Source organism: Poecilia mexicana, unplaced genomic scaffold (assembly GCF_051168715.1).
Source record: "Poecilia mexicana isolate PSO_F unplaced genomic scaffold, ASM5116871v1 scaffold_11, whole genome shotgun sequence".
Classification (NCBI taxonomy): Eukaryota; Metazoa; Chordata; class Actinopteri; order Cyprinodontiformes; family Poeciliidae; genus Poecilia; species Poecilia mexicana.
The window spans coordinates 3,831,795-3,855,202 of NW_028263380.1; the positions used below are offsets into that span (position 1 = coordinate 3,831,795).

At 38.1% G+C, this 23,408-nt stretch overlaps 1 protein-coding gene across 2 annotated transcripts in view; it reads left to right on the forward strand.

Moving 5' to 3' along the window:
* trappc9 (trafficking protein particle complex subunit 9) overlaps positions 1 to 23,408 on the forward strand; it is a 217,169-nt gene that overhangs the window by 39,310 nt on the left and 154,451 nt on the right. For both annotated transcript variants that reach the window (XM_088010081.1, XM_088010082.1), the window contains 5 exons: positions 1,050 to 1,135; positions 6,776 to 6,902; positions 7,017 to 7,149; positions 8,661 to 8,824; positions 19,569 to 19,721. In XM_088010081.1, coding sequence (XP_087866207.1) covers positions 1,050 to 1,135; positions 6,776 to 6,902; positions 7,017 to 7,149; positions 8,661 to 8,824; positions 19,569 to 19,721 — 663 coding nt within the window. The remainder of the gene's footprint in view (positions 1 to 1,049; positions 1,136 to 6,775; positions 6,903 to 7,016; positions 7,150 to 8,660; positions 8,825 to 19,568; positions 19,722 to 23,408) is intronic.

Here is a 23,408-nt window from a genome sequence, read left to right on the forward strand (position 1 = left end):
TTCGCTCTTTAAGGAATCCCAAGCAAACAACCCTGATGGATGGCTACCATTATCGCTCTCTGTGATGATGTTTTATGAAGCTGAAGCCTTTTGAAGATTACTGCTGAATATTAGTTCTAACTTGGAGAATTATGATGCACAAATGAGATGCCAGCAAAATACTTTTTTTTTTTTTTTTTTTTTTTTTTTTTTTGAGGTGCATTTCACACTTAATTGGCCAGCTGCTAGAGCATGCCTGCAAGCTAGACCTGTGGTAATATGGAGCTTTCCAGACAGTCATATTATAGATATCTTTCTTTGAACTGGCCTAATTTCCCTGGGGCCTCGGCTGCGGCTCGCCCTCCATAAATCTCCTTCCCTTCCAGGGTTCGAGATGGGATATTTTTTTTTTCAGGCCCTCTTTGCAAGTCTGATTACTGCAAACGGAGTATCCAACTGTACGAGAATGTGGAACATTTACAAATGGAGAAAAACCTACAACGGGGCTTAATACCTTCTTCGTACAACAAAAGTTTTCAATTTACCTTCAAAGAATTGCAAATACAATACAGTCGAACGGTGCTTCCTTGGATTTCTTTTTTTGTTGTTGTTGTAAGTGAAAATCAGTATAGTTTCATCATTTTGTGATCTACATTTTTCATACAGAAGTAATAACTGAATGCAACACCTCCGTGTTTTAACTCAACACGTTTAGTAGAAAGCACTTGAGTAGAGGTATTCTGAAGTAAAACTGCTTAGTTTCTTTTTCAAAAAGTTACCCAAGTCATTGTAACTGAGTAACTAAAGAAGACTTGATACTTTTGGTTGGTTTATGTTTGTTCTGAAGCAAAAAACTAATACAAATAAAAATAGAAATCTGTATAAAATTGTATAATGGTAATCATTAAAACTGAAAACAGTTTCATCCCTATAACAAAAAGTCATAAGAGCCACATAAACTGAAATATCGACATGTTTGTTCTACACTTTAAAATTGTTGAGCCAAGTATTTTAGTGGAATATTTTAGTTGAAGTGAAATCTAACCATTTGTCTTGTCGTCTCTTCATAGATTTCCAGTGGGTTCAAGGAGACGTTTGTGAAGTCCAGCTGATGGTGTACAACCCGATGCCCTACGAGCTTCGTGTGGAGAACATGGTAGATCAAAGCAGAAAACAAACACAATGCATGTACCATTACACACCCTATAATTAAATTATAAAAACAAACTTAACACAAAGTGTACACTAAACTACAAAACTATTTTATTTACAGAGCACTTTAAATAAAATAGTTTAAGAAGGGTCTTAAGAATGGAGAATGGTGAAAACCACCTCATTGAATCTTTTTCTTTAAATCAAAAACCTGTTTGGTGTGTTTCCATTAAGCAAATTTATTTTTCAAAATACAAAATTGTGCAGTTATGTGGAGAATGGAATCGCAGCTAATGTGGTGAGTCCAACATAGAAATTGGTTTCTGTGACTCCTCATTGCTTAGCTAGTTCTGTATAAGTTTCTCTTTAGAAATGTCAGATATTTTAGCCTTCTGACACTGAGAAAGCAGCTCATGCAAACAAAAGACGTCATTCAAAAACATTCCATTCATCATTTCGTGCATTTTCCAGTTTGAAAAGATAGAATTCATATTATGTGAAAAAGGTAGGGTCACTCTATTTCATTTGAAGAGCAAAACAGAGGCGTAAAAGAGCCACGAGACATCAGGGCGTCTAGTTTAATCAATTCTGAAAGCTGCTTGGTGACAGCAGCTGTTTGAGCTCCGAACATTTTGTTGTTATTAAAGGACCTCCAGCCGAGGCGCAAACCAACACCTCAGTGACATCTATTTTTCATTAACACACTCCGTTACTCCTGTGCCGCAGCTTTGGAGAAGTAGACGCAAGGGCAAGGCCACCGTTTGGTTTGTGTTTGCAAAAGATTAGACAGTAATTCTTTTCTTTACCGCTGCGTCTGTTTACACATGCAGTGATGTAAAGCCTGACCGGAGAAAGGGTTTATCTGTCTGATATCCGTCACACGGAACCGTCCACAGTGTAATACTTGTCAAAAGTGATGGTTCTTTAATTATCGGGAAAGTAGAGAACAAATAACTGAATGAAGTTTTGTGAGCAGAGCTCCTGGGCTCATCATCTCAGCAGCTGTCTCAGTTGATGCAAAAGAAAATTGGACTCGTCTTGTTGGCTGATTCATCCCTCCTGATTCATCTGATAACAGCATAAGCCAAGTGAAGTTTATCTTTATAGCACATTTCAGCAACAAGGTGGTTCAAAGTTCTTCACATCAACAAAACATCATACAATCACCACATTATGAAACAAGCAATAAACATTGCATTTTGCCAGATATACAGTATGCACTTTTTCACTTTTGATATTGAAATAGATATCTAAATTTTATCGACCGATTCCAATAAGATACAGAAAAACTGTGCTGAATTGACTTAAAATGCATCTTTTCTTTAGGAAAAAAAAAATATTTTGATAAAAATAACATAACTTTACTTTGTTCAGTCAGTACAATGAGAAGCAGAACAGCCAGTGTAAAACACAATCATAAAAAAAAAACTGAAACTGAAAACTATAAGTTAACTTCTTTGGTTAAATGTAAAATTGAACTCCAATAAACCTTTTAAATGGTTGAGAACGCTAAATATAATGTAAAATAAATAATTAAGCATGCTGTCGCTCAGAGCACAAAGCATAGAATTAGACTGAATGGACCTGCCCTTATGGGTCGGGTACATTGTTACCAATACCAAATATAGAATTTTTGTCAATATTGATACTGATATAGATATTAATATCAGATTGGTGCAGCTCTAATGCACAGCAAGTCAATATCCCAGTCACAACTAATCAAAAGCAACTTTAAACAAGAGGATTTTTAGTCTTGATTTAAAGGAACTCAGTGTTTCAGCGTCTTTGCAGTTTTCTGTAATTTTGTTCCATATTAGTGGCTGCTTGGTTTGGTTCTGGTTCTGGGGCTACAACCAGAAGACAGAAACAGTTTGATGAGACTGCAGTGTTGTCAAAAACATCCATATCGGTCTCAAAGACTTTTAATAAAATGAATACATTATATCTGCCTGAAGAGTCAACAATGACGATGTTCGCCCCTTTTTTTCACTTTACTTCCTCATAATTGATGCTATTCTAATATTTTCAGACATTACAAGGAACTCTATCCAGTGTATTAATATTCACTCAAGTACACATTACATTTCTGCAGGAAGCTCTTGCTTATTTCTCTGTAAGTTGGACCAACATAATGGCCATGGTAAGGCTGTAATGACGTAGCCATCAGTTCCTCCCACTGAGCGGTGGATTGATCAGATCACAGATGCAGGCTGAAGCCCTTTACATCTCCATGGCAGCCAGGATCCTCAGGTGGTCTTGTAGAGTCCTGCACGCAGAGACAAATAGGTTTATGTAAGCCGTCTAGAGCTAATTTGCAACTGGTGGAAGACTGCATCAACCAGCTCAGCAAAACACAAGGTTACACACACACACACGCACACGCACACACAGTTTTCCCTTCCATCATCTCTTGCCAAGGTGACCGCTCAGTTTGACAAAACAGATCCCCATTTTCAGTCACCACACGATTTCACCTCTAATACTCAGCTCAGCTTTATAGATTTTTGTTTAAGTGCTTCTTTTTATTTTTTTTTACTACAGTACAGCCTCTTTAACTTTCAATTTTGGGGCCACCGTAAGCGACTTTGACCCATTCAGAGTCAGCCCAACGATACGCTATTAGAAAGACAAGTCATTTGTACTTTCTCCTACTTCGTGTACTCAACTTAGTCTGGCCAGGACATTTACAGAAAGGATGGATTTGCTCTGCTTTTAAAAGAAAGTGGGAAATTATGCATTTCCATTTAAATAAAAGACTTTGTTATATGGGAAATGCAAATACAAAAGACGGTGCACAGTCCTTCTGCACTACCTAACTTCAAGACTTTTGACATAATCGCTGCCAAAAGACAAGTCGCTATTGGTGCGCACACTTCGGCTAATGTGTTAATATGGGAGCTAAAATTTGATTAGCGGTGTTGCTAACCGTGAAAACGTCTAGCGCATTTAGCCTTTTTTAGATAAATTCTAAAGTCAGGGTGATTTAAAAAGAACTTAAGGAATGAAACGCAAATGGAGTTGGATGGATTAGAAAAGGATTTACTTTGAGAAACATGTTTGCGTTTCAGCTGAGAGTAGAGTGAGATAATGAACGAAGCTGTTGTGTGACTGGTCTGAGTTTTGTGGGTGTGATTATTTTTGTGGAAAACAGCCCAAACTACTTAACTTTCAGAAGCTGTTGTTTTTTAGCCAAAGAGCAGAATGGGTAGATTTGAGGAAGCGCACGCTGTTGGACCAAAACACTGAACTTCTGATAACATGGGAAACAAAATGAGATGCTGCAGCTTGTCATTCTTTCCTCCTTCTCCTCCGAAAGTGTGAACTCATGGTAGTAGTTCCTCTCTCCACTTAAGGACAGAGAAAATACAAGATGACAGTCTGGGAATCTGCTGCCAAACCTGCAGAGAGAAGAAACACAATCTAGACAAAGGCATGCATACATGACAACAACAATGTCACTAAAAAAAATGTTTGTCAAATGTATCTGTATGTTATTCCATACCTGAGTGAATAATTTTCACTTAATTGACTTGAAAAAGCAATTTTTTCAGTCAAAATGTTGTATTAGCTACTGTTAAGTATTACGTTTTTATCATTAAAAGTATGAAAAGTGTTTAATCAAAAACATTTGGCTCACGTTGTTTCTATTTGGACTTTGGCAACCCTGTGCTATAAATTTGTAAGCATGTTGTCAACCTTAGGTTTATGAATTGCGATTGTCATTTTGCAAAAAGCTTTGATTAACAGTGTCTTCTCCATCTTGGGAAGCCGTTTCTTTTATGTCTTCAGTTCTCTTCATTGCCCATTAGCTCTGACCAGACGGACAGTTACGAGCAAAGAAAAAGAAATAATAACCCCAGATAGTAATTACGCCATTATCACGACACCACTTGAGGGAAAACAAAAGGTTAACTGCGTACTGTCAAAAAGGACTAAAGAAAATCATTTTCTCTGCACATGCTTTTGCCATTATTGTTATTAAAACAAGGCAATTAACCGTTTCGAAAAAGAAGCGTCTCTAATATGTCAACACTGAGATTTGAGCCATTTAAGAGAAGCACACCATGTCCCGATGTGAAGGCAAGGAGTGCTTAAATCACACCGAGGGCACCTTACAGGCTCAGCCCTTGAACAGCTTTCTCTCCAGTGAGGTAGTGTCTGCAGTAAGGGGTTGATGTAATCATTACATCACCTCTGTCTGCCTTGTTGCACACAGCTGGGTGTTTGTGGAATGTAAATACAGTACAGTTATTCTGAGAGTGTCATTACAGATTTATTACTGCTTTGACGTACGCCGCATTTCTGACATCTGAGTTTATTACACATTTTATTTGGAAGAAATGGGGAGGAAAAAAAAAACGAACCCCTGAAAACTTACAAAGTTACTACTCCTGTCACGATTACAAATTTTGCTGGATGATAAATTGTCCACAGAAGTTATCGCGATAAACGATATATTGTTGTCTAAGAATCTTTTGCAGCTTCTAACCAGTCTTTGTCCAGAATTTTCTTGTATTTGGCTTCTTGCATCTTTCCAACAACTTTGCCCAGATTCTCTCTCCCTGATGTAGAAAGACATCCCCACTGCATGATACATACTCTTATCAAGTATTGTTGTGAGGCTTCTAACACAAATATCTTATTACACTTGAAATAAGACAAAACTAACTTACAAGCAACTCTTCAGAAACAAATAGGAGCTTGTTTTATGTCAATAATCCCTAAATAATGGTGAAATGTCACCAGCTCCAATGGCAGATTATTTCACTTAAACATGGAAAAAATGTCTCATTAGTAAAATAATCTGCCACTGGAACAAAATTAAGAAATTGATTTAAGGCATGTTCCTATATCCTTCTGAACTAACTTGCAAGTTAGTTTCGTCTTATTTCTTATTGTACTAGAAACTAACATTACTTGGACCAAAATGTTCCTTCCACTTCACAATCACAGTTTTCTGTTGGTCTGCCACATGAGATCCAGGTAAAAATAATTTTGTGGTTTTAATGAGATTAAATGTGGAGAAAGTTCCAGGCATGTGAATTCTTGTACAAGGTACTGTATAATAAGCCAGAAATCTCATGCAGCGTTTCCTTTTATTTGAGCAGATTTAAATTCAGTCCACATACTTTTATTTCATTGTTTGAAAATTACCTTCAGGGTGGCCAGTGTACACTCTGTGATGCATTAAAAAACATTGGCTGTGGATGTGTTGCTGTCTGTAAAACCCAGCTGGAATTTGGACTGCCAAATTTCAAAGCTTTCCGATTCCTCCTCCTCCTCCTCCTGCGTTCTGATCTGTACGGCTTATTTTCAGTCGCCTCTCAGGCATGCAGTGATTTTCTGCTGTTGGAATTGGCCACCAGATTTTTATCTGTTGGATAGCACACAGGTGCTCAGAATCGCTCAGCCATACTTGATTCTTTGTCCACGGAGGAACAACAAAAACAAACGCGAATCATGTTGCCATGGAATGCTGAAAGTGTCAAAATAAGACAAGTCTGGTTAGCTTGGTTGGAGTTGCTGCTCTCTGGGATAATTCCCCTCTCCATCGGGGGTATTAGCAGTTAGGTTTTTGATGAAAATTACACTATTTTACATCTGGAGCATCTGCTGATGATCACTGGTTCTGTGTTGCTTTCAGGGTCTGCTGACTTCTGGAGTGGAGTTTGAATCTCTGCCAGCTGCTCTGTCCCTGCCCGCTGAGTCCGGGCTGTACCCCGTCACTCTGGTAGGAGTCCCACGCACAGCTGGCAACATCACGGTGAACGGTCAGTACTGCATATGTTGCACGGATTATTCACATCGTGCGGCTCTGGCCCGAAGACGCCAGTTGTTTAATCTGCTGCTCTAAAGAGCTGGACCGCTCTGCCGTCTGTCCACAGGTTACCACACGTCCGTCTTCGGCGTGAGCAGCGACTGCCTGATGGAAGGCCTGCATAGTGTGAAGACAAGCGGCTGTTTAGTGGAAGTCATTCCCTCCCTTCCTCGGCTTCAGCTCAGCACATCGCTTCCACGGTTAGATAACAGAAAATTGTTATTTTTGTGTCACTGCTTCTCCTTAAATCGACAATCTTCTTTGTTTGGTTCACATTCAAGATGAAAGGCCTTTTCTCATCTGATGTAACAAAGCAGGCCAACCAGCTCTTTGTTTTCAGCCACACTGGGGGGATTTTGACTAAAACTTTTATTTTGTATGCTTTGATCAATTGTGGACTTGTTCATGGTCTTCAGATGGCCGCACATTCTCCAGCTAGATGGCGCGATTCAAGATTCAATCCAAGATTCAAGAAATTATTTCGTCCAAATAGCACAAAATTAATAAATATATAGAGTAAAAACAAAATAAAACAAATACTGGAAAGCGCAAGATGTGCAATATTTAACAAACAGTACAATACAATCAGCCAAGTCATTAGTTACTGACAGAGTTATGTAGACTGATGTCCTACTGCCCACTGACAGGAACCTTGGTCTATGGCTGGTCTATGGCTGCTCTCTTGCCCAGCCAGGCTGGATGAAAGGTGGCTGTTATAGGCAGGGTTGCTCTGTGCCTGCCTGAGTCCAGAGTCAAACTGTAGATAGATTTGTTCAGTCGCTTCCAGTTTCTCCCTGTCAAAGCCCCGCCCCAGGAGACAACAGAATATCACTGAGCACTTTGAACCATTGACTAGCATCACATCTCACAGCACACATTGAAAGACTTTAGCCTCCAAAGAAAGTGTAATGACTCTGTCCTTTATGAAACAAAACGACACAGTTTGTTGATCAAACCAGATTGACATTACGGTGAATTCGCAGATACTTGCAGGTTTTTGTAGGTCCCAACCACCTCTATGTCAACCCCATCAGTGTTCACTGGTAGTACAGGGTTGGAGTTAGACCTACGGAAATCAATAACTACATGGTGGTGTTCAGTTGGAGGTGGTTTCTATAATGGCAAGTTATCCAGATGCTTAAGCAGCAATGCAGCCCCAGCCCCACCCTGTCTGACTGTAGATATGATGGGTCTTGTTTGGAAATTCTGTTATTTTTATTCCAGATGTAACAGGATGCACACCTTCCAGGAGTTGTATCATGTCTCTAGTTAACCCAAGTCTTAGGATATATTCTTGATACCCACTGAACTAATTGTGGTCAACTCTTCTGCTGCTACATTTGGCTTGCTTGGTTACTGGTAAATGTGGAGTTATATTACTATGTTTACATAACCTTACTAATGCAAAGTCTGTCTTTATTTACTTAAAGCACAAGTAACCAAAGACAATTTTGTTTCAACTTGTTAAATTGTTGAAAAAGAGGTAAACCTCACTTTGACCTTGAGGTTTCCAGTTTGTATTCCCACCTTGGATCGTTGTGTCATGCAGTGGTAAGCACACAGTGCACAGAGATAAAATATAAAAGTGGGTTTCTGGACATTCTACCAAATGAAAACTTATCAGTTTAGACACGTTGGAAGCGTTGCCATAGATGTTTGCCTTGCTGAAGGACAACCGTTGTAACTTCTGTGTTTTTAATTTTCCATCCAGATCAGCTCACACCCCTCAGCATATGTCCAAAGAAGAACTGTCCAGCTCCGTGTCTGTCCAGCTCTTTAACGGAGAGAGGCAGCAGCTGACCATCACCTTGGAGAACATTGGCACGGAAGACATTGAGAGTCTGGAGCTGACCTCTAAGACCGTCAACACTAAAGGTGAGAATTTTACAGTTTGGATTCCAGATGACACGCCTAAAAAGTAGAAAGGTTTTTCTTTTCATTAAAGCAAAAACACATAAGACCTTTGATTTAATAAACAAGCTCAGAACTACAGCAGCCACAGCAGGGGACTCTGTGCTGCGTCAGTGTGGACGGCCTTTGATGTTCTTCACCGCACATTGGATTGGTGCTCCAGTCTCTTCCAGTGTCTGTGGCCGTCGTGCTGCTCAGGGTCACCACCCTATTTTCTCTGGTTCTGGATCTGTCATGCCCCCGTGGCTTTTTAGTTTGTGTTTCATCTCTTTGTTCAGCACCTGCTCACACCTCCCATCTCTGCAGTCCTGCTCACTGGAACTGCTAGTGCATCTCTCTTTTTGTCTTCATCCTGCTGTCTGTTACAGAAACTTTTTTCTCCAATGGTCAGCATAAACTTATTGTTCTTTCTTACAAGTGATTAGAATTTTGTCATTCAGGAGATATTAGTTTATGTTGCAAACGTTTTGCAGGATTTGATCATTTAAAGTGCTATTACACTCATTGTCATTCTGGGATTTTATGATGCATTTAGATAGAGTTGGGCGATACGGCTTCAAAATTAAATGTCTTTATCATACCAAATCCAATTTCTGACTTTATTTTTTTCTCAATTTCTTTGCTTAAATTGGATACATCATGGAACAAAAAGCTATTTTTTTACCCCTTAACTACATTTTGTCATATACTTGGAGGTTACCTACTGGTGAAGCGCACAGCAGAGCGGGGCTCAGCAAAGACGCATGCAGTCTGGGGTTAATGGTGTAAAAAATACCCTTTTAAAATAAAAACAATAATGCTTAACATTATAAACACTGTGGAGAAAACCGGAGATGACCTTGGTCTTGGTTCATCGATAAATATTTGTTTTTCCCTAAAAAACACACCATTAACTGTGATTTCTGCTAGTATTATATCATCAAATAATCCCGTATTAACAATTCTGCCACTGCAACGATATCATTTCCCTGCGGGTTTTAAAAATATTAATGTATTTCTGCTTAGCTTAATATGAACTGAACTAAACAGAGCTCTGTTGCAGATTTCAAGTACCTTGGTATGTTTTAGATAATCCAAAAAAGTAAACATTATATAATCCTGCTTCTCTGTTTTCTTTTGTTCCTTTTTGTTGAGAAAAAACAAACAGATTTTTTTCTAATCCAGGTCAAAGTTTGTGTGACCTGTTCACTTAGTAATCCTCCATTTTTCTCTCACATACTTATCTGGCCCACATGAAGAAATATTCTTAAGACAACTTTAGGGAAACAGACTAGGAACATTTCATCTCTCTTTGTGTTCAGCAGTTGCTCGATCACATTGTGACAAGCAAACCAGGAAACACAGGAAGCTGGTATTTATGGAACCGATCCGAACCCGTCGGCCTCGTTGTATCAGGCAGCTTTTGTTAGATTCCACGGGTCACTTTTCTACTTGTTTGCACTTTACGTGAACGCTTGCTCTCAAAAAAGGCGCGAACACAGGAAAAGCCTGTGGTGACCCACGCTGATGGAGAATTCATGACTCACTGATAACATGGTGAGAAAAGGACTCTTTATGTCCCCAGCAGCTTGGGGCTTCTCTAGAAATGATCGGCTTAGGTAGATTGAAATCCTCCTGTTGGCGTGTGATGAGACAATGTTCTCATTAATGTTGTTTTACATTTTAAAAGACACATTTGAATAATATCTACATCTCTCCCTGGTGGCCACACTCAAAAGAAGTTGTGACCTTACTTCAACTTTGAAATAAAACTTTTCCCAAAAAGCTTGTAGATTAAAGAAAAACTCTTACTTTAGGAAATACAAAGATATAGCTCTTGTATGAATCATCAAATCACTACACTGATATTTACTTTTAAACTCTGAGCTCCCTATGGGAAATTTGCATGTTGCTGTGTGTCCAAATGATAATTCTGAAAATTGAAACCAATATAGACAGAGCCAAGGAGCAGATTGTATCAACCTTTTTTTAACTATACTTACGTCTCTGCTTTAGACATACTTAGAAAGTCATGTCATCATTTTAAACTTGACTATGTTTATCATCTTCAAAGAGGATGTGACTTTTCTGTTATTTCGGAAACATTGTTCGTTATCCTCTTTGTTGCTCAGTTTTATCCTCATTGATTCAATGTGGGTTTTTCTTCAAACACTACTCTTTCTACTTTTAGAAATCCCTTTGCATCAATCCCTGGCATTAGTTTCTTCTGGTGGAATTTGGGGAAAAGTACCCCTCGTGAATATCTGGACTCTTAAACTTTAATTATTCTCCATGGTTAGCAACCAGAAGTTAAGATTTGTGTTACAGTTTGAACAGTCAGCATTAAATGACTTTATTTATTTATCTATTTATTTTAAAATTATTTTGGTCAATGATCCTATCTTGAATCAATGAGAGCTTCACATTTCTTCGGTTTTTCTTAAAACGCACAACAGCAGTTTTTTTTATTGTTTTGATGATTTTTTTTGTATTTTGTCAATTCTAATTGTATTTTCTTCAATGTCAACCAACAATCTTAGGAACTAGTTTGATTCTCTGCTAAAACATTGTAATTAAATAATAAAAGTTGCAAATTAATATATATAGTAGTTCATTTTTGAAAAATCGTCACCAGAGGTGTGAGGAGTACGTAAACATTGCGACATAGTTGCTAAGATGGCAACAGTGCATGACCACGCCCCCTATAAACCCCGTCCAATCATCTCCACACTTGGCCCTCAGTGTCTCTTTGCTTCACTCACTTTGATGGAATCTTTGAAAACTGAGGTCATGCACATTAGGTTTAGTTCTACTTTAAAGAATTTTCTTCGTCCTGCCAAAAAAAAAAACAAACTAATGCCGTACTGCCACATTGTGGTTGTAGCAGCACATTACAGGTATTTTACATCAAAAAACGATATTGTCATATAGTGGAACTGAAATACTCAATGGCGGTTGGTGTATTTAACTTTAACAAGCTGATCAAATCAGTGTTCAACATGTTTTCTCTTTCTAAAACTCCACACCATGCCACAGCGACAATTGAGATCCCCATTTTTAACTTTACGTAATATTCCAAAATGAGTTTCTGTGTCAGCAAAGCAAAAGCCTCCAGGGTGACATCATATAGATGACAATAATGTCAGCTCAGCTGAGGTTTGGTGTGTATGTCACAAGAATTTTCTGATTCATTTAGGCTTAATGTGTCTCTGCAGCCTGTCGCTGCTTTCCTGTTGGTGTTCAGAAGATGGCAACCAATCTCACAGTCTGACTCCTTTTAGAAATAACAAGTAAAACTTCTACTTATTCTGAGTTGTTTTTTTTGGTGTGTAACTTCTTTTAAAACTTAGGTGGAGTCAGAGTTGCAGCTGCCTACAAGTTTAACTTCTTATTTATTCTAATCAGTTTCAGGTAATTTTAGAGCAAGTGTTGCTCTGAGTAATCAATCTCTTGCATTGAATTGTGTCAAATTAAGGAAATATTGGCCTAACAAATAGATGTAACACGCTAATTATGACACTAAAAAGAGAAAAATACCCTTTTCTCTTTTTAGGCTCTTGAGCTAGCTGAATCCTAATTTCATCATCAGCGGACAGTTCTTTTAAAGAACTGCTGAGTCACGACCAACACTGAGGAAGACTCACTGACTGGCTTTAACTCGCTCTAAGGTTAGAAAAAGAGATTCTTTACAGGCAAGCAAAAAAAGACAAGGTTTTCCTAAAGCAGAGGGTGAGACTCTGGATGAATCAGTGATAAGAATTGAAAAGGAAATCAGCAAATCAAGCAAACAGGTACAGTTACTGAAACCTCATGAGATTTTACAGAAAACCTTCTGTGTTTTTGTCCAAAGTACTTCCAGAGGAAACGCTTTTCAGTCTAAGAATATGAATTGACAGGAAATCATTCAGAAGTCTTTGATTGCTGTTCTCCGTTTTGTGTAAAGGTGCCAATACTAAACATAGCTAATTCCAACTTCTCTTTAAGAACTATAGTAGAGGAACATGTAATAACAATATTCTTATAGTTTTTTATCTTTCCTTTGTTGCTAAGTGTGATCATTAACTCTTCAAATTAGGAACAGATGCAGCATTAACGACACAGTGTGAGCCAGCAGTCGCTCTAAACTTTTTAAATGTTTTAAAATCAAGACAAAATTATTGTGGAGTCAACTTTTTAAGTCTTATCACGAAAGTAGTGTTTCTTTTTTAACAACATGAGATCTTGTAGAAAATATCCCTTTTGATAGCCGCTTGCATATCGGTACTTGTTTTTTAAATCAGCAACAAATATTTTTCCCAAAGTTTGACCAGAAGGGAATTTTATTATTTTTTGAAGTTTTAATTAACACTAAATCGGTCACTTGGGGTGAGCTTTCCCCAGTTTTAATAGCTAAAAGGGAAGTTTTTGTTTCATGTACCGTGTCCTGGAAGCTACAATGACTAAGATGCTAAATACACTTCTACATCTAACCATAAAATGGAAGATGGCAATTAACCAGCAGCAAATTTTCAGTTTTTATGCAAAGTAAGGCAAATATTAAGTTTTTTTTTAAAGCTATCTCATTTTGAACATTAAAACAAAAACTGGTGAATAACATGACGACTACTGACGACTTTTGTCACTTTTGTTAGTCAGCAGGAAATAGTTCAAAGCACACTCAGCTCCTCAGGGGAAGACCAGCCTAGCTTGTTGTATGTGAACTCCAAAGTGCTAATTGCTTTGCTTGATCCATTTCTTCTTTCTTTTGTTGTTGCTGTGAATTCATCTAAAGTGCCATAAGAAAAAAAATTGAGAAAGTTATAAACACACTTTACTTTTGAAGATTTATTCAAACAACCTTGAGGTCTTTATTTTCTAGCTTTACTGCAGTTCTACAGAGAGCATTTTATCTGTTTTGCAAAAGCAAACACGTTCTGTGCTCTATTGGTTTTAAAGGTCTGCATTTAAAAAGTGATGGCATTAGAAAGGATTCTTTGACCGCACCAAAGTCTACAAACGTCATAAAGACATAGTGTTGACAAGCCTGGATTGTAATCTGAAAAGTTACCAAATGAAACCAATATACATATTGTTTTTTTTTTTGTCTTTATTCAAACGAAGTTAGTTGCTAAAACTGACAATGTGTCAGAATGACCAGTGGTCCCCAAACCCTGGGCCGCGGATCGGTATTGGTCCGTGGACCAATTGGTACCGGGCCGCGCAAGAAATAAAGTATTTCCATTTTATGTATTATTTGAGTCTGGAGGATCTTTTATTTTGAAAATCCTTTAACCGGATTTTCTTGGTTACTTGCCCGTCAACACTGAGCCCACAAGCAGCAAAATGAGTAAGAAACAGATCAGATGTCTTTGGAAAGTTTCTTTGCAAAGGGGTAAAGGCCCAGAGAAGAGAGAGGAGGATGGATTTATCCCGGACGGGCAGGTGATTCCCACATTACAAGCCGCTCTGTGTAACATGCGGCGACCGGCTGCTAATGAGGCAATGAAGCTTCAAACTGCTTCGCCACGTAGAGACCAAGCAGGCTGTGGAAATAAGCAACACTTCGGGTGTCATTTTCTCTCATCACTCCCTGATGGGACCGTCTCGTTGCAGAGAAATAAGCTCAGGGCTCCCGTTAGTCATTATCGTGAGTTAAAATTTTCATGAAAGTAAAATGTTCGTTTTTGTGGTGCATCTGTATCTTATTTTGAAGGGATATATAAATGTTACCATAGCGATCAGAGTGAGAGAGCGTTTGGGCAGTGGTCGAGAGGAGATGAGTAGAGCTTGTGAGTCTTAAGTCTGGTTTAGACGGCAAGATTTAAGGATAGTCGGCCGATTCTCCAAACCTCTGTGACCACAGAGCTGATAAAAGTCCAACAGGTTCGATCGGGTCGTGTCCAGCCATAAGGCAGGAGCAGCACACCACACACGAACATCCCGATTCCAGAGGATAATCCAGTAAAACCCCCAACATAGCATACGGGAATTTAGAATAACCAAACACGGATGACGATGTAGTTCAATAGTGACAGTTTGTGGAGTCATTTTAAGAGATAAAAGACGTAACAAAAAGAAAAGGCTTTGGATAAAAGACGACGGGAGCAGCCGCTCTATTTGCTGTACTATGATTTGGAGGTGACTGTGTTTTTTCATAGTTAACATTTTTAACTGAATAAACATATATAATAATGACCTTTACATATAATAATAAACATTTCCACATATCATCTCCGATATCCACCCCACTCTGTTGCGCAATATGTCAGCTGTTTGGGATTCCCCTCTGTTCTTACGTCACTGCGCTTTCTGATTGGCTACCTGTCACATTCAACAGGTTGTATTCTCGTTGCCAGTGAGGGAAAACCTCACAGGCTGCGATAAAAGGGCCAAGACAACCCAAATTGGGCATATTCAGGCTTTAGCGGGAACACTAACATGCAGGAGCCTTATCTGGCAGTTTGTGCAGCGAACGGTCAGAAAGAGCGGGTGCTTCTTAAAGAGACAGAAGCCATATTTCAAGGCATTAAGTTGTAAAGTCAAATTTCTTTTAAGTCATGTTTATATGTACAGCATTTTTATAACAACTGAAGGTAACAGTTACCTGGTGATTCTAAAATGATACTATGTGTCTGGGAAACACATAATGCGGCCCCTTTCAAGAGCTTGCACCATGCTCCAATTTACAGGAATTCAAAAACCAGTGAGAAACAGTCAAATCATTGATATCTGTCAGTTAGAAAATGGCTATTTCTAAGCTTTTGGGACATGAGAACCATTATTCACACACAGGAAAAATAAAAGAAAATGGCAAGTCTCTTCTGCCAAATTAATTTTTGTTAAAATGACAGGACTTCACGTCCAAGGTTTGGAACCACAAAACCTGGAACCGATTGGAAAGGAAACTCCACTCTGTTATTTGGACTTTCCGTTGGAAGCTGAAGCATATTTGGTGGTAATCATTTTTGATTTTTCAGATTTTAATTTAAAACTTACACATACAGGGATGTTTTGTTGCCAACTTTGCCCAAAGCTGCTGGTTAATTGCTAGCCATCTGACAGCTCATAAGTTTATTCATTAATTTATTTTCCTCTTCAGGGGTCACCACCTTTTGAATCTTCTCTTTGCTCTGGGTGCTTGGGTGTCTCCTTTCTCTCTGGATCAGCTTTTCTTGCTTCCACTTCCAATTTGTTTTTGAGCTCTGATGGTTTCTGATAATCATTTTGATATTCATGTCTTTTAATGCACCTCTATTTATTTGGAGCTTTGCATACGAATAGTATCCCCTGCAGCTTTTCTTTTCACCTCTGGGTGAAAAGAAAAGCTGTTATTTACAATCTGCAATTGTGTGACTGGGAGCAGATGTAAACAGCTTGGTCTATTCATAGTGCATATATTATTGATTTGACACATGCTCATGGAAACCATCAGGATGGTTTCTCACTTATTACAAAGCTGCACAAACACAGTTGTTTGAAGCAAAGCCCACCCAGGAGGAGATGGATTTGTTTTTGCAGAAAAGGTGAAACGAGTGCGATAAGGATTGTTCCTTTGCTGTCATCTGTTTGGAAACTGTTTGGGTAAATAATAATAAAACTTTGTAGAAATTCAAAGCACAAATCACATTTTCCATGTGCCATCTGGTAATATAATAAGATTTTATTCCTAAAAACATTAATTAATTTTCACGTGTTGTATGTGAGTTTGGTCAAAAGTTTACATACACTCATTGTCAGTTTAGGCTTTCATTTGAACTTATTTTTTTTCCAGGATAAAATGATTATATAAGAAACAATTTGAGTCATTTTTTTCCTAGTTTAATGGTGACCCTGCATACCAGTCCATACATACACGCCTGCTATGTTTGGGTAAATGTCTCGTAGCAAGTTGGCAGGGAATCTAGATGCTTTTATTAGCCATCAATAAGCTTCTGGCATAATTCTGATTGGATACTTTCTGTCAGAATTGGTGGAGCTTATTTAAGTTGATGTTTCATGAGAGCTTATACATGCAAGATGAGGCAAGGCAAGGTCGTTTACCTAGCACCAGTCATACAAGTTCAAGTCTAAAGGGCTTTATAGGGCATCAAAAATAAAATAATTAAGCATAATTATAATCAAACAGTTCATTAGTCAGATTCTGGTTTTTATGCCTCACTAGGACTGTTTTAAACAAATATCTTGTCATTGAGACAAATAGTTCTATATTTGTCTCTTTTCTTTCTGCCTCTATCTTGTTTGACTTCTGATTCTCGAATTCTAACAGTGAAAACCTAAATTATACTTTACCTATTATTAGATTCAGTTAGACTTTAATTTGGGCTTTTAAAAGATAAAAAATGCTTTAAACGCATTAAAGCAGAATATTTAGGACACTTTTCTTCTTGGTCTGTGTGTCATATATGATTTACAGATGCACAAAAGCAAGATCTTAAAATTGTTGGACTGCCTGATGAAATACTTTTTAGAGGGCAGATTCCAGTAAAACCCCTTGTCATAACAAACCGGGTTCCCCAAGGGTGTCACTGACCCACATACATTTTTTCATACATGAGAAATTTTTATCTCAGCATTCCTGTCAAATTTATACCCTTCTGATATGTTGAAATGCAAAAATAAGTACCTTCATGTTATTCACCAGTTTCTTTCTTTCAGATCATGTCTCTCTCATTATGAGTACCGTAGTTTGAAATTTTGACTGATAACTTAATTCTTGATTTTTCACAGTTTGCAGTGAAGGACAAAAAACTCGTAAAGTCTTTTTCTTGTTTTTGTTGCCATAAAAACTTGTTGGTGTCCAGTTTTTGTCTCTATAGATGTGTTGCTGCGTGACGTCAAAGTTTGAATTGAGTGCTGTGGAATTCTGTGTGGTTTGATTCAGTTAAAGAAAAAACAAAACTAGAAGACCCACACAGCAACTCTCTGACAGCTCATCAGCAGAGCAGGTGTTTAAATTAGCGTATCAGGTTAGCTACCGCAGCGATCACTTATTACTCATTTCAATAATTAATTATTGAAATTAATAATTACTGATTATCAGTTTGTTACAGGTAACACTGTAACAAACTGAATGTTCTGCTCTTGGTGTAAGAAATGTTTGTGTGTTTTTTAATGTTGAATCCGGATAATTAGTGGGATTGTTGTCAGACAGTTGCTATAGCAACAACTCCGTGTGTAGTGTAGCCGGCACAGAGCGGGAAAAAAAGAATAGAAGTGGTTTGAGTTGTTCTGACGGTTTTTCTGCGTCATTTTCTCTTCTTTTCAGGCCTTTTATGCATTTACTGTCTACATCTTGCTGAACTGTGACCTGTATCACAAACCTTACATGCAGTGGGATGGTATTCTTCTCCCCTTTCATATTGTCAGACACTGATTTATTTCTACCGATGTTATTCTACATCAGTCAGGCACAGAGCTCGATGTTGTTGGTTTTGTTTGGACGTAGCTTTCATCTACCGTTCTCTGGTCCTGCTCACCTCTCCTGGTCCTCCTTCCTTCTTAGATGTTATCCAGTGTAAGCTTTGGACTGACAACAGTTGAGCGTCTTTCTGTGGCGCTAAGTTCTCTTTGGGAACCGAATGAATAAAAGATGAGAAGAGCCTAAACAGGAAGACATCTGTTGGGAAACAAACAAAACATTACTCTTTCTGCCACCGTGCAGACACAGCCATCTTTTAATATATGACAGCTTCTCATTTCTCTCAAATACATGTGTATTCAAAAAAAAATAAAAGGAATACTTGATGGATGACAAAAGCCTTCTAATACAGTAATGGATTATGTGGCATTTAATAGGTAAAAAAATAAAGTGAGCTGTCTTTGATTCACTGAAGACTGAACACCTTTTTACCTTTGCAACCGTGCTTCCTGTAAACACATCATTTTACTCGGGTTTCCTGTTAAATACTTGGACATATCCAAATATATAAACACAAAGTACAATACAGCACAGAGGAAACAGCTGATAGAACATTGAGCATAGATGATAAGACAACAAGATACGCCAATTCTTTATTTTTAATTTCTCTAAAGGATTTCTCTCATCAGTCACTCTGGTTGCTTTAACCCATTTTGCGTAATTAATTGCTGTGATAATTGTAATGACATCCACTATCCAAGCTTTTCTGCTTGTTAAGTTCCAACGCCTGATGCTGCTCAGCTGAGTAAACGACCTTCTGTCCCAGAGATGTATTTTAAATCCTCCTCCTGCTTTTCTGGCTGCTCTGTCTCTCACTTCTTCACTTTTAATTCAACCCAAGAGCTCCGGTTTTATGAATAATTAAGGCAGAGAGTTATTCCCGTGAATGTTTATTTAATGGCGCCCGCGTTCACATCCTCTCTGAGGATTTTTACGGGTTTTGGTGATGAATCGAGCTGGGACGTGTAAACCCTTGTTCCCGCTGTAGAAGCGGCCGTCTGCAGCTCGGCCTGGGTTTGTGTGCGGAGCGCGCCTTCCTCGCCGTTCCCGCGGCGTCTCTTCCATCAGGAGTGGCTCACCTGCACAGGCAGAACACATGCTTTATTCAGGTGATGTTTCATTCATCCGCTGCTCCTGGCTGAAGTGGATGCAGCTGAGTCATTCATCTCCGTCAGATGGGCTGGGAGGCATACGTTACAGTCTGGTGACGAGCGTGGAGGACGTCACAGAAACACTGGCGTGCTTTGTATTGTTCACGTGCAATTAACACCCTGCCACCACCTCTCCCATTTCTAAATATATCGTTTTTGTTTGTTTTCTGTATTCCTGCAGACAAAGTGTTTGGCAAATTTCTGAGTTGGGATATAGAGGAAGCGGTGCATCAACTTCCGCTTAAGCCGGGCCAGACTGTGACTCTCACTATCAGCATCAAAGTCAAGCTGGACTTCTCCGGTCAGGAGAACCTGCTGCAGGACCTGAATGATGGTGAGTGGACACCTTTGATGCTTCTGCCTCGTTTCGCAACGTAATCACCAACTTCAGTGTTTTTATTGGGATTTTCTGTGATATGATAAATTCTGCTGGATGATGAATTGACCCAGAAATGATTGAGATGAATGATAATATTGCCATTTTCAGACCATTTTCAACTAATATAATGACAATAGAAAAATAATGCAAGATATTTTTTCCTAAATAACTCGCTTGCTCTCTCAAAAATTAATACAGAAAAAGGTAAAAAAAAAAAAAAAAAAACATTTAGCACTGGAACTGGAAAACACTTTAAATATCCAAAATAAAACAAAGCAAATAGAACATTGACAGTTAAAATGGATTATGAAGCCTCTATAACCAAATTTGTATTTAAAAATAAAAAAATAATCACTCTCCATAGACAGGGAAAACAGGCAAAAGTGACAGGTAGCCCAGATTTACTACTTTGTACTGGGTGTCAAATGTTTGCAGCTTTTCTTAAAATGGTGGCTTTTCAACAGCATCTCTTTGACGACTGTCGTTCAAATGGAAATGATCACTCTCATTTTAATTTATCATATGATTATTTTATTTTCTGCTCATGGTGACAGGCCTGTCATAACACATTTTGTTGGGCGATAAATTGTCCCAAGAGTTCTTGCGATAAACGATAATAATGTTATTTGAGAACATTTTCAAGTAATGCATTGATACCAGCATAGTAATGTAAGTTTGCAGTTTAATTCCATAAAGAACACTGGAACTGTAAGACATTTTAAATATCCAAAATAAAAACACAACAACCAAAAGCAACAAATGCAAAGGATATAAAAACCAGACATAACCATAAAACCATCAATAAAATGGAATAAAATTGCCCTTCAAAAATAAGTGACCATCAAGGAAGGTAATTTTAATTCATCATGCAATTCATTGATTATTTGCTTGTTGCGACAGGGTTAATTGTGGGAGGCTTAGTGTTCAGTCACAAAATCCCAATAAATGATATCAGTCTTTTTGGCCATAATATGAATAAACGTTAAAAAAAAAAAAAAAAACAATTAAAGGGACTTGGATACATCTGTACAGCACTGTGCACTGGACAAAGAAGAGCTGATAATTATGCATACCTTCATCTTTTGTGACCCATTCTTATTTAATTTAAGCAAAATCAAGTTTATTTATGTAGAACATTTCAACAACAAGACGGTTCAAAACACAATACAGTCATCAGTTATGAAACATTACATTCTGTCAAATGTCATCAAGCAAATACATATCAGATATAACGATAAATGTTCTACTTACTAATAATCACAGGCAGCTCTACTCAGCCAGTGTTTCAGCGTAGATCTATAATAATAAATATTTAGCTGCAGTTCTTTTAATATACAACCTCTGCTATGGATTATTATTGTTATTTTTGCAAAGTAGCAGTCCATGTGCTCGTATTGAATGAATGTGCTGTTCTACATGGACCCGGCTCGTTAAAGAGTCTGCCTCCTCTTATTTAGGATTCAGCAGCGATAGCAGGAAGGTGAAGGTCTGTGCATCCGACTTTCCCCTCCTCCCCTGTACAGTAGCTTCCTCACTTCAGAGCTAGATTTTATCAGTTTGAATTAAAAAAAAAAGAAAAACACCTAGTCAAGCCTCCTTCCCTACCTCAGAGCTCATTCAGTGCGTTCTCCCACAATCCTCTTCATTCTCTAACCTCCCCGGCCCGTATTTGCTGCTGTCTTCTTCCTCCCTCTTCATGCTGTCGAGTGTCTTTATTACAGACGCTCATGGGCTGATGAATATTAATGTGAGACGGACCTGCTCTCGCCGAGTTTACTTTAGAGGGCATTTGTATGTGGATTCAGACGCTTGGGAAGGCAGACGCAGGCGATGCCGCAGCGCCACGGCAGACATGAAGTCGTTGGAACGATACAGTTTGAGCGTTTTAATTAGCCCCGTGATTATCCAGGCCCTGAATTAATGAGATAAGATGTGTTTCCTCCAAATACAACAGCTCTGAATGCAGCTATTCCGGCAACTTTATTGGTTTGCAGTTTCATCCAAAGACATTCGATGCTATCTGGCCTACAATATGTAAAGCGGTCATGGTAATTATGTCGTGTTGGTCTACTGATTAACCAATTTGCATAAACTTGTTGTTCAACTTTGTTTTCTGCACGCCTCTGTACAGGAAGATTACTAAGTTTGCTGTATTTGCTAATTGAGCACCAGCTTATTATTATTATTAGCATTATTTTTTCATGGTATAATTAAAAATGTTGAAATAACAAACTGTAGCATTGGTGTAGCCCCTTGCAAAACTATATTCATTCTACAAAAATGTCAATATTTTACTAACATAGCACACCAACACAGTGTGGAGCAGAGTGATGAGGAAGTACAATTTTCAACTTTTTCTACAAATGAAGAAAGTGTGCTGTGCTATGCAGCACTCCAGAGTAAATAATTCCATTATACTGATTAAGAAAGTTCTAGTTCCACTGGCAGATGATTACACAAATATGTGAAAAATTTCATAAGTGACAAAATCTGCCAGCAGAACTAGTACGTTTTCACCAGCATTAAAGAATAATTTGCTTGAAACAAGCTTGTATTTCTCAAATAGAAGTTACTTGTAAGTTAGCTTTGTTCTAATCCAAGTGTACAGACATTTTCACTTTGAAACTATACAAAAATACTTAAAATTTTATTTTTGCATCGATAGTCAGAGGGTCTAAAATTGGATTAAGATCTAATCACAAATTACATAACTATATATTGACAAAATATGCAGCATTTCAATTCAAAAACTCCTTCTGCTCCTAAAACATTATGTAAATAGACATATGAACTCAAACACACAGATGTTGTTTTTTAAAGTAGTATTTAGTTTATTCAAACATCAGATGGGTCCAAAGTGCTGTGACCCCTATTCAGCCTTCAGGTGTTTCAGGACGTTTTTTAGAAACAAGGACAGTGGATACTAACATTCGCGTTGGGGACGTCTGTGCTGCTGCTACATGGTTAGCATTGAGATGCTGTTTATGGTTTGAAGAGCTTTACTGATGGGCTTAGTAGATCCTATTTTTTACGATAAAAAAAAAGTCATATTATCAAGCTTCTTAAGAAATTTTCCCCCTATGATTGATTTAAGAGAAACATGTGAATCTTGGTCGTTGTTGTTGGACTTGTCAAACCTAATCTTTGTTGACATTTTCAAGACGACACTGCCCAGGCTTCTTTCTGCTGATTCGGAAAGTTGCCCTGCTCTTTAAGCAGCAAAGCAGAGTGGACTCAGCCAAGTGTTGATTGTCATTGTTCAGTTTGGCAGCTGTCAGCATTTTACCGAGCTGAGTGAAGAGAGTTGGACATGCTGTGGTGCAGTGGATCCCAGCCTCTTCTCTAATGAGAGCTTACCTTCTCTCGCCCCGTTAGCAGAACAGTCATGTGCTCACTCACATACATATGTCCACACTCATTATTATCATCATTAGCATGTTTTTATTGCATCCAACCCACCTGACAACTTGGTAGCTCATGTCTACAGTAGGTGAAAGCATCGAGTGCTATTTTTTATTATTTAGGTAGACAAACTGAGAAAGATAAATCTTAAGATTTTCAATAGTTTTCATAATTATTTTTCTTTTTGATCAATTTGTTGACAATAGTCTTTTTTGTGTCCCAGAAAAAAATATAAAGAAC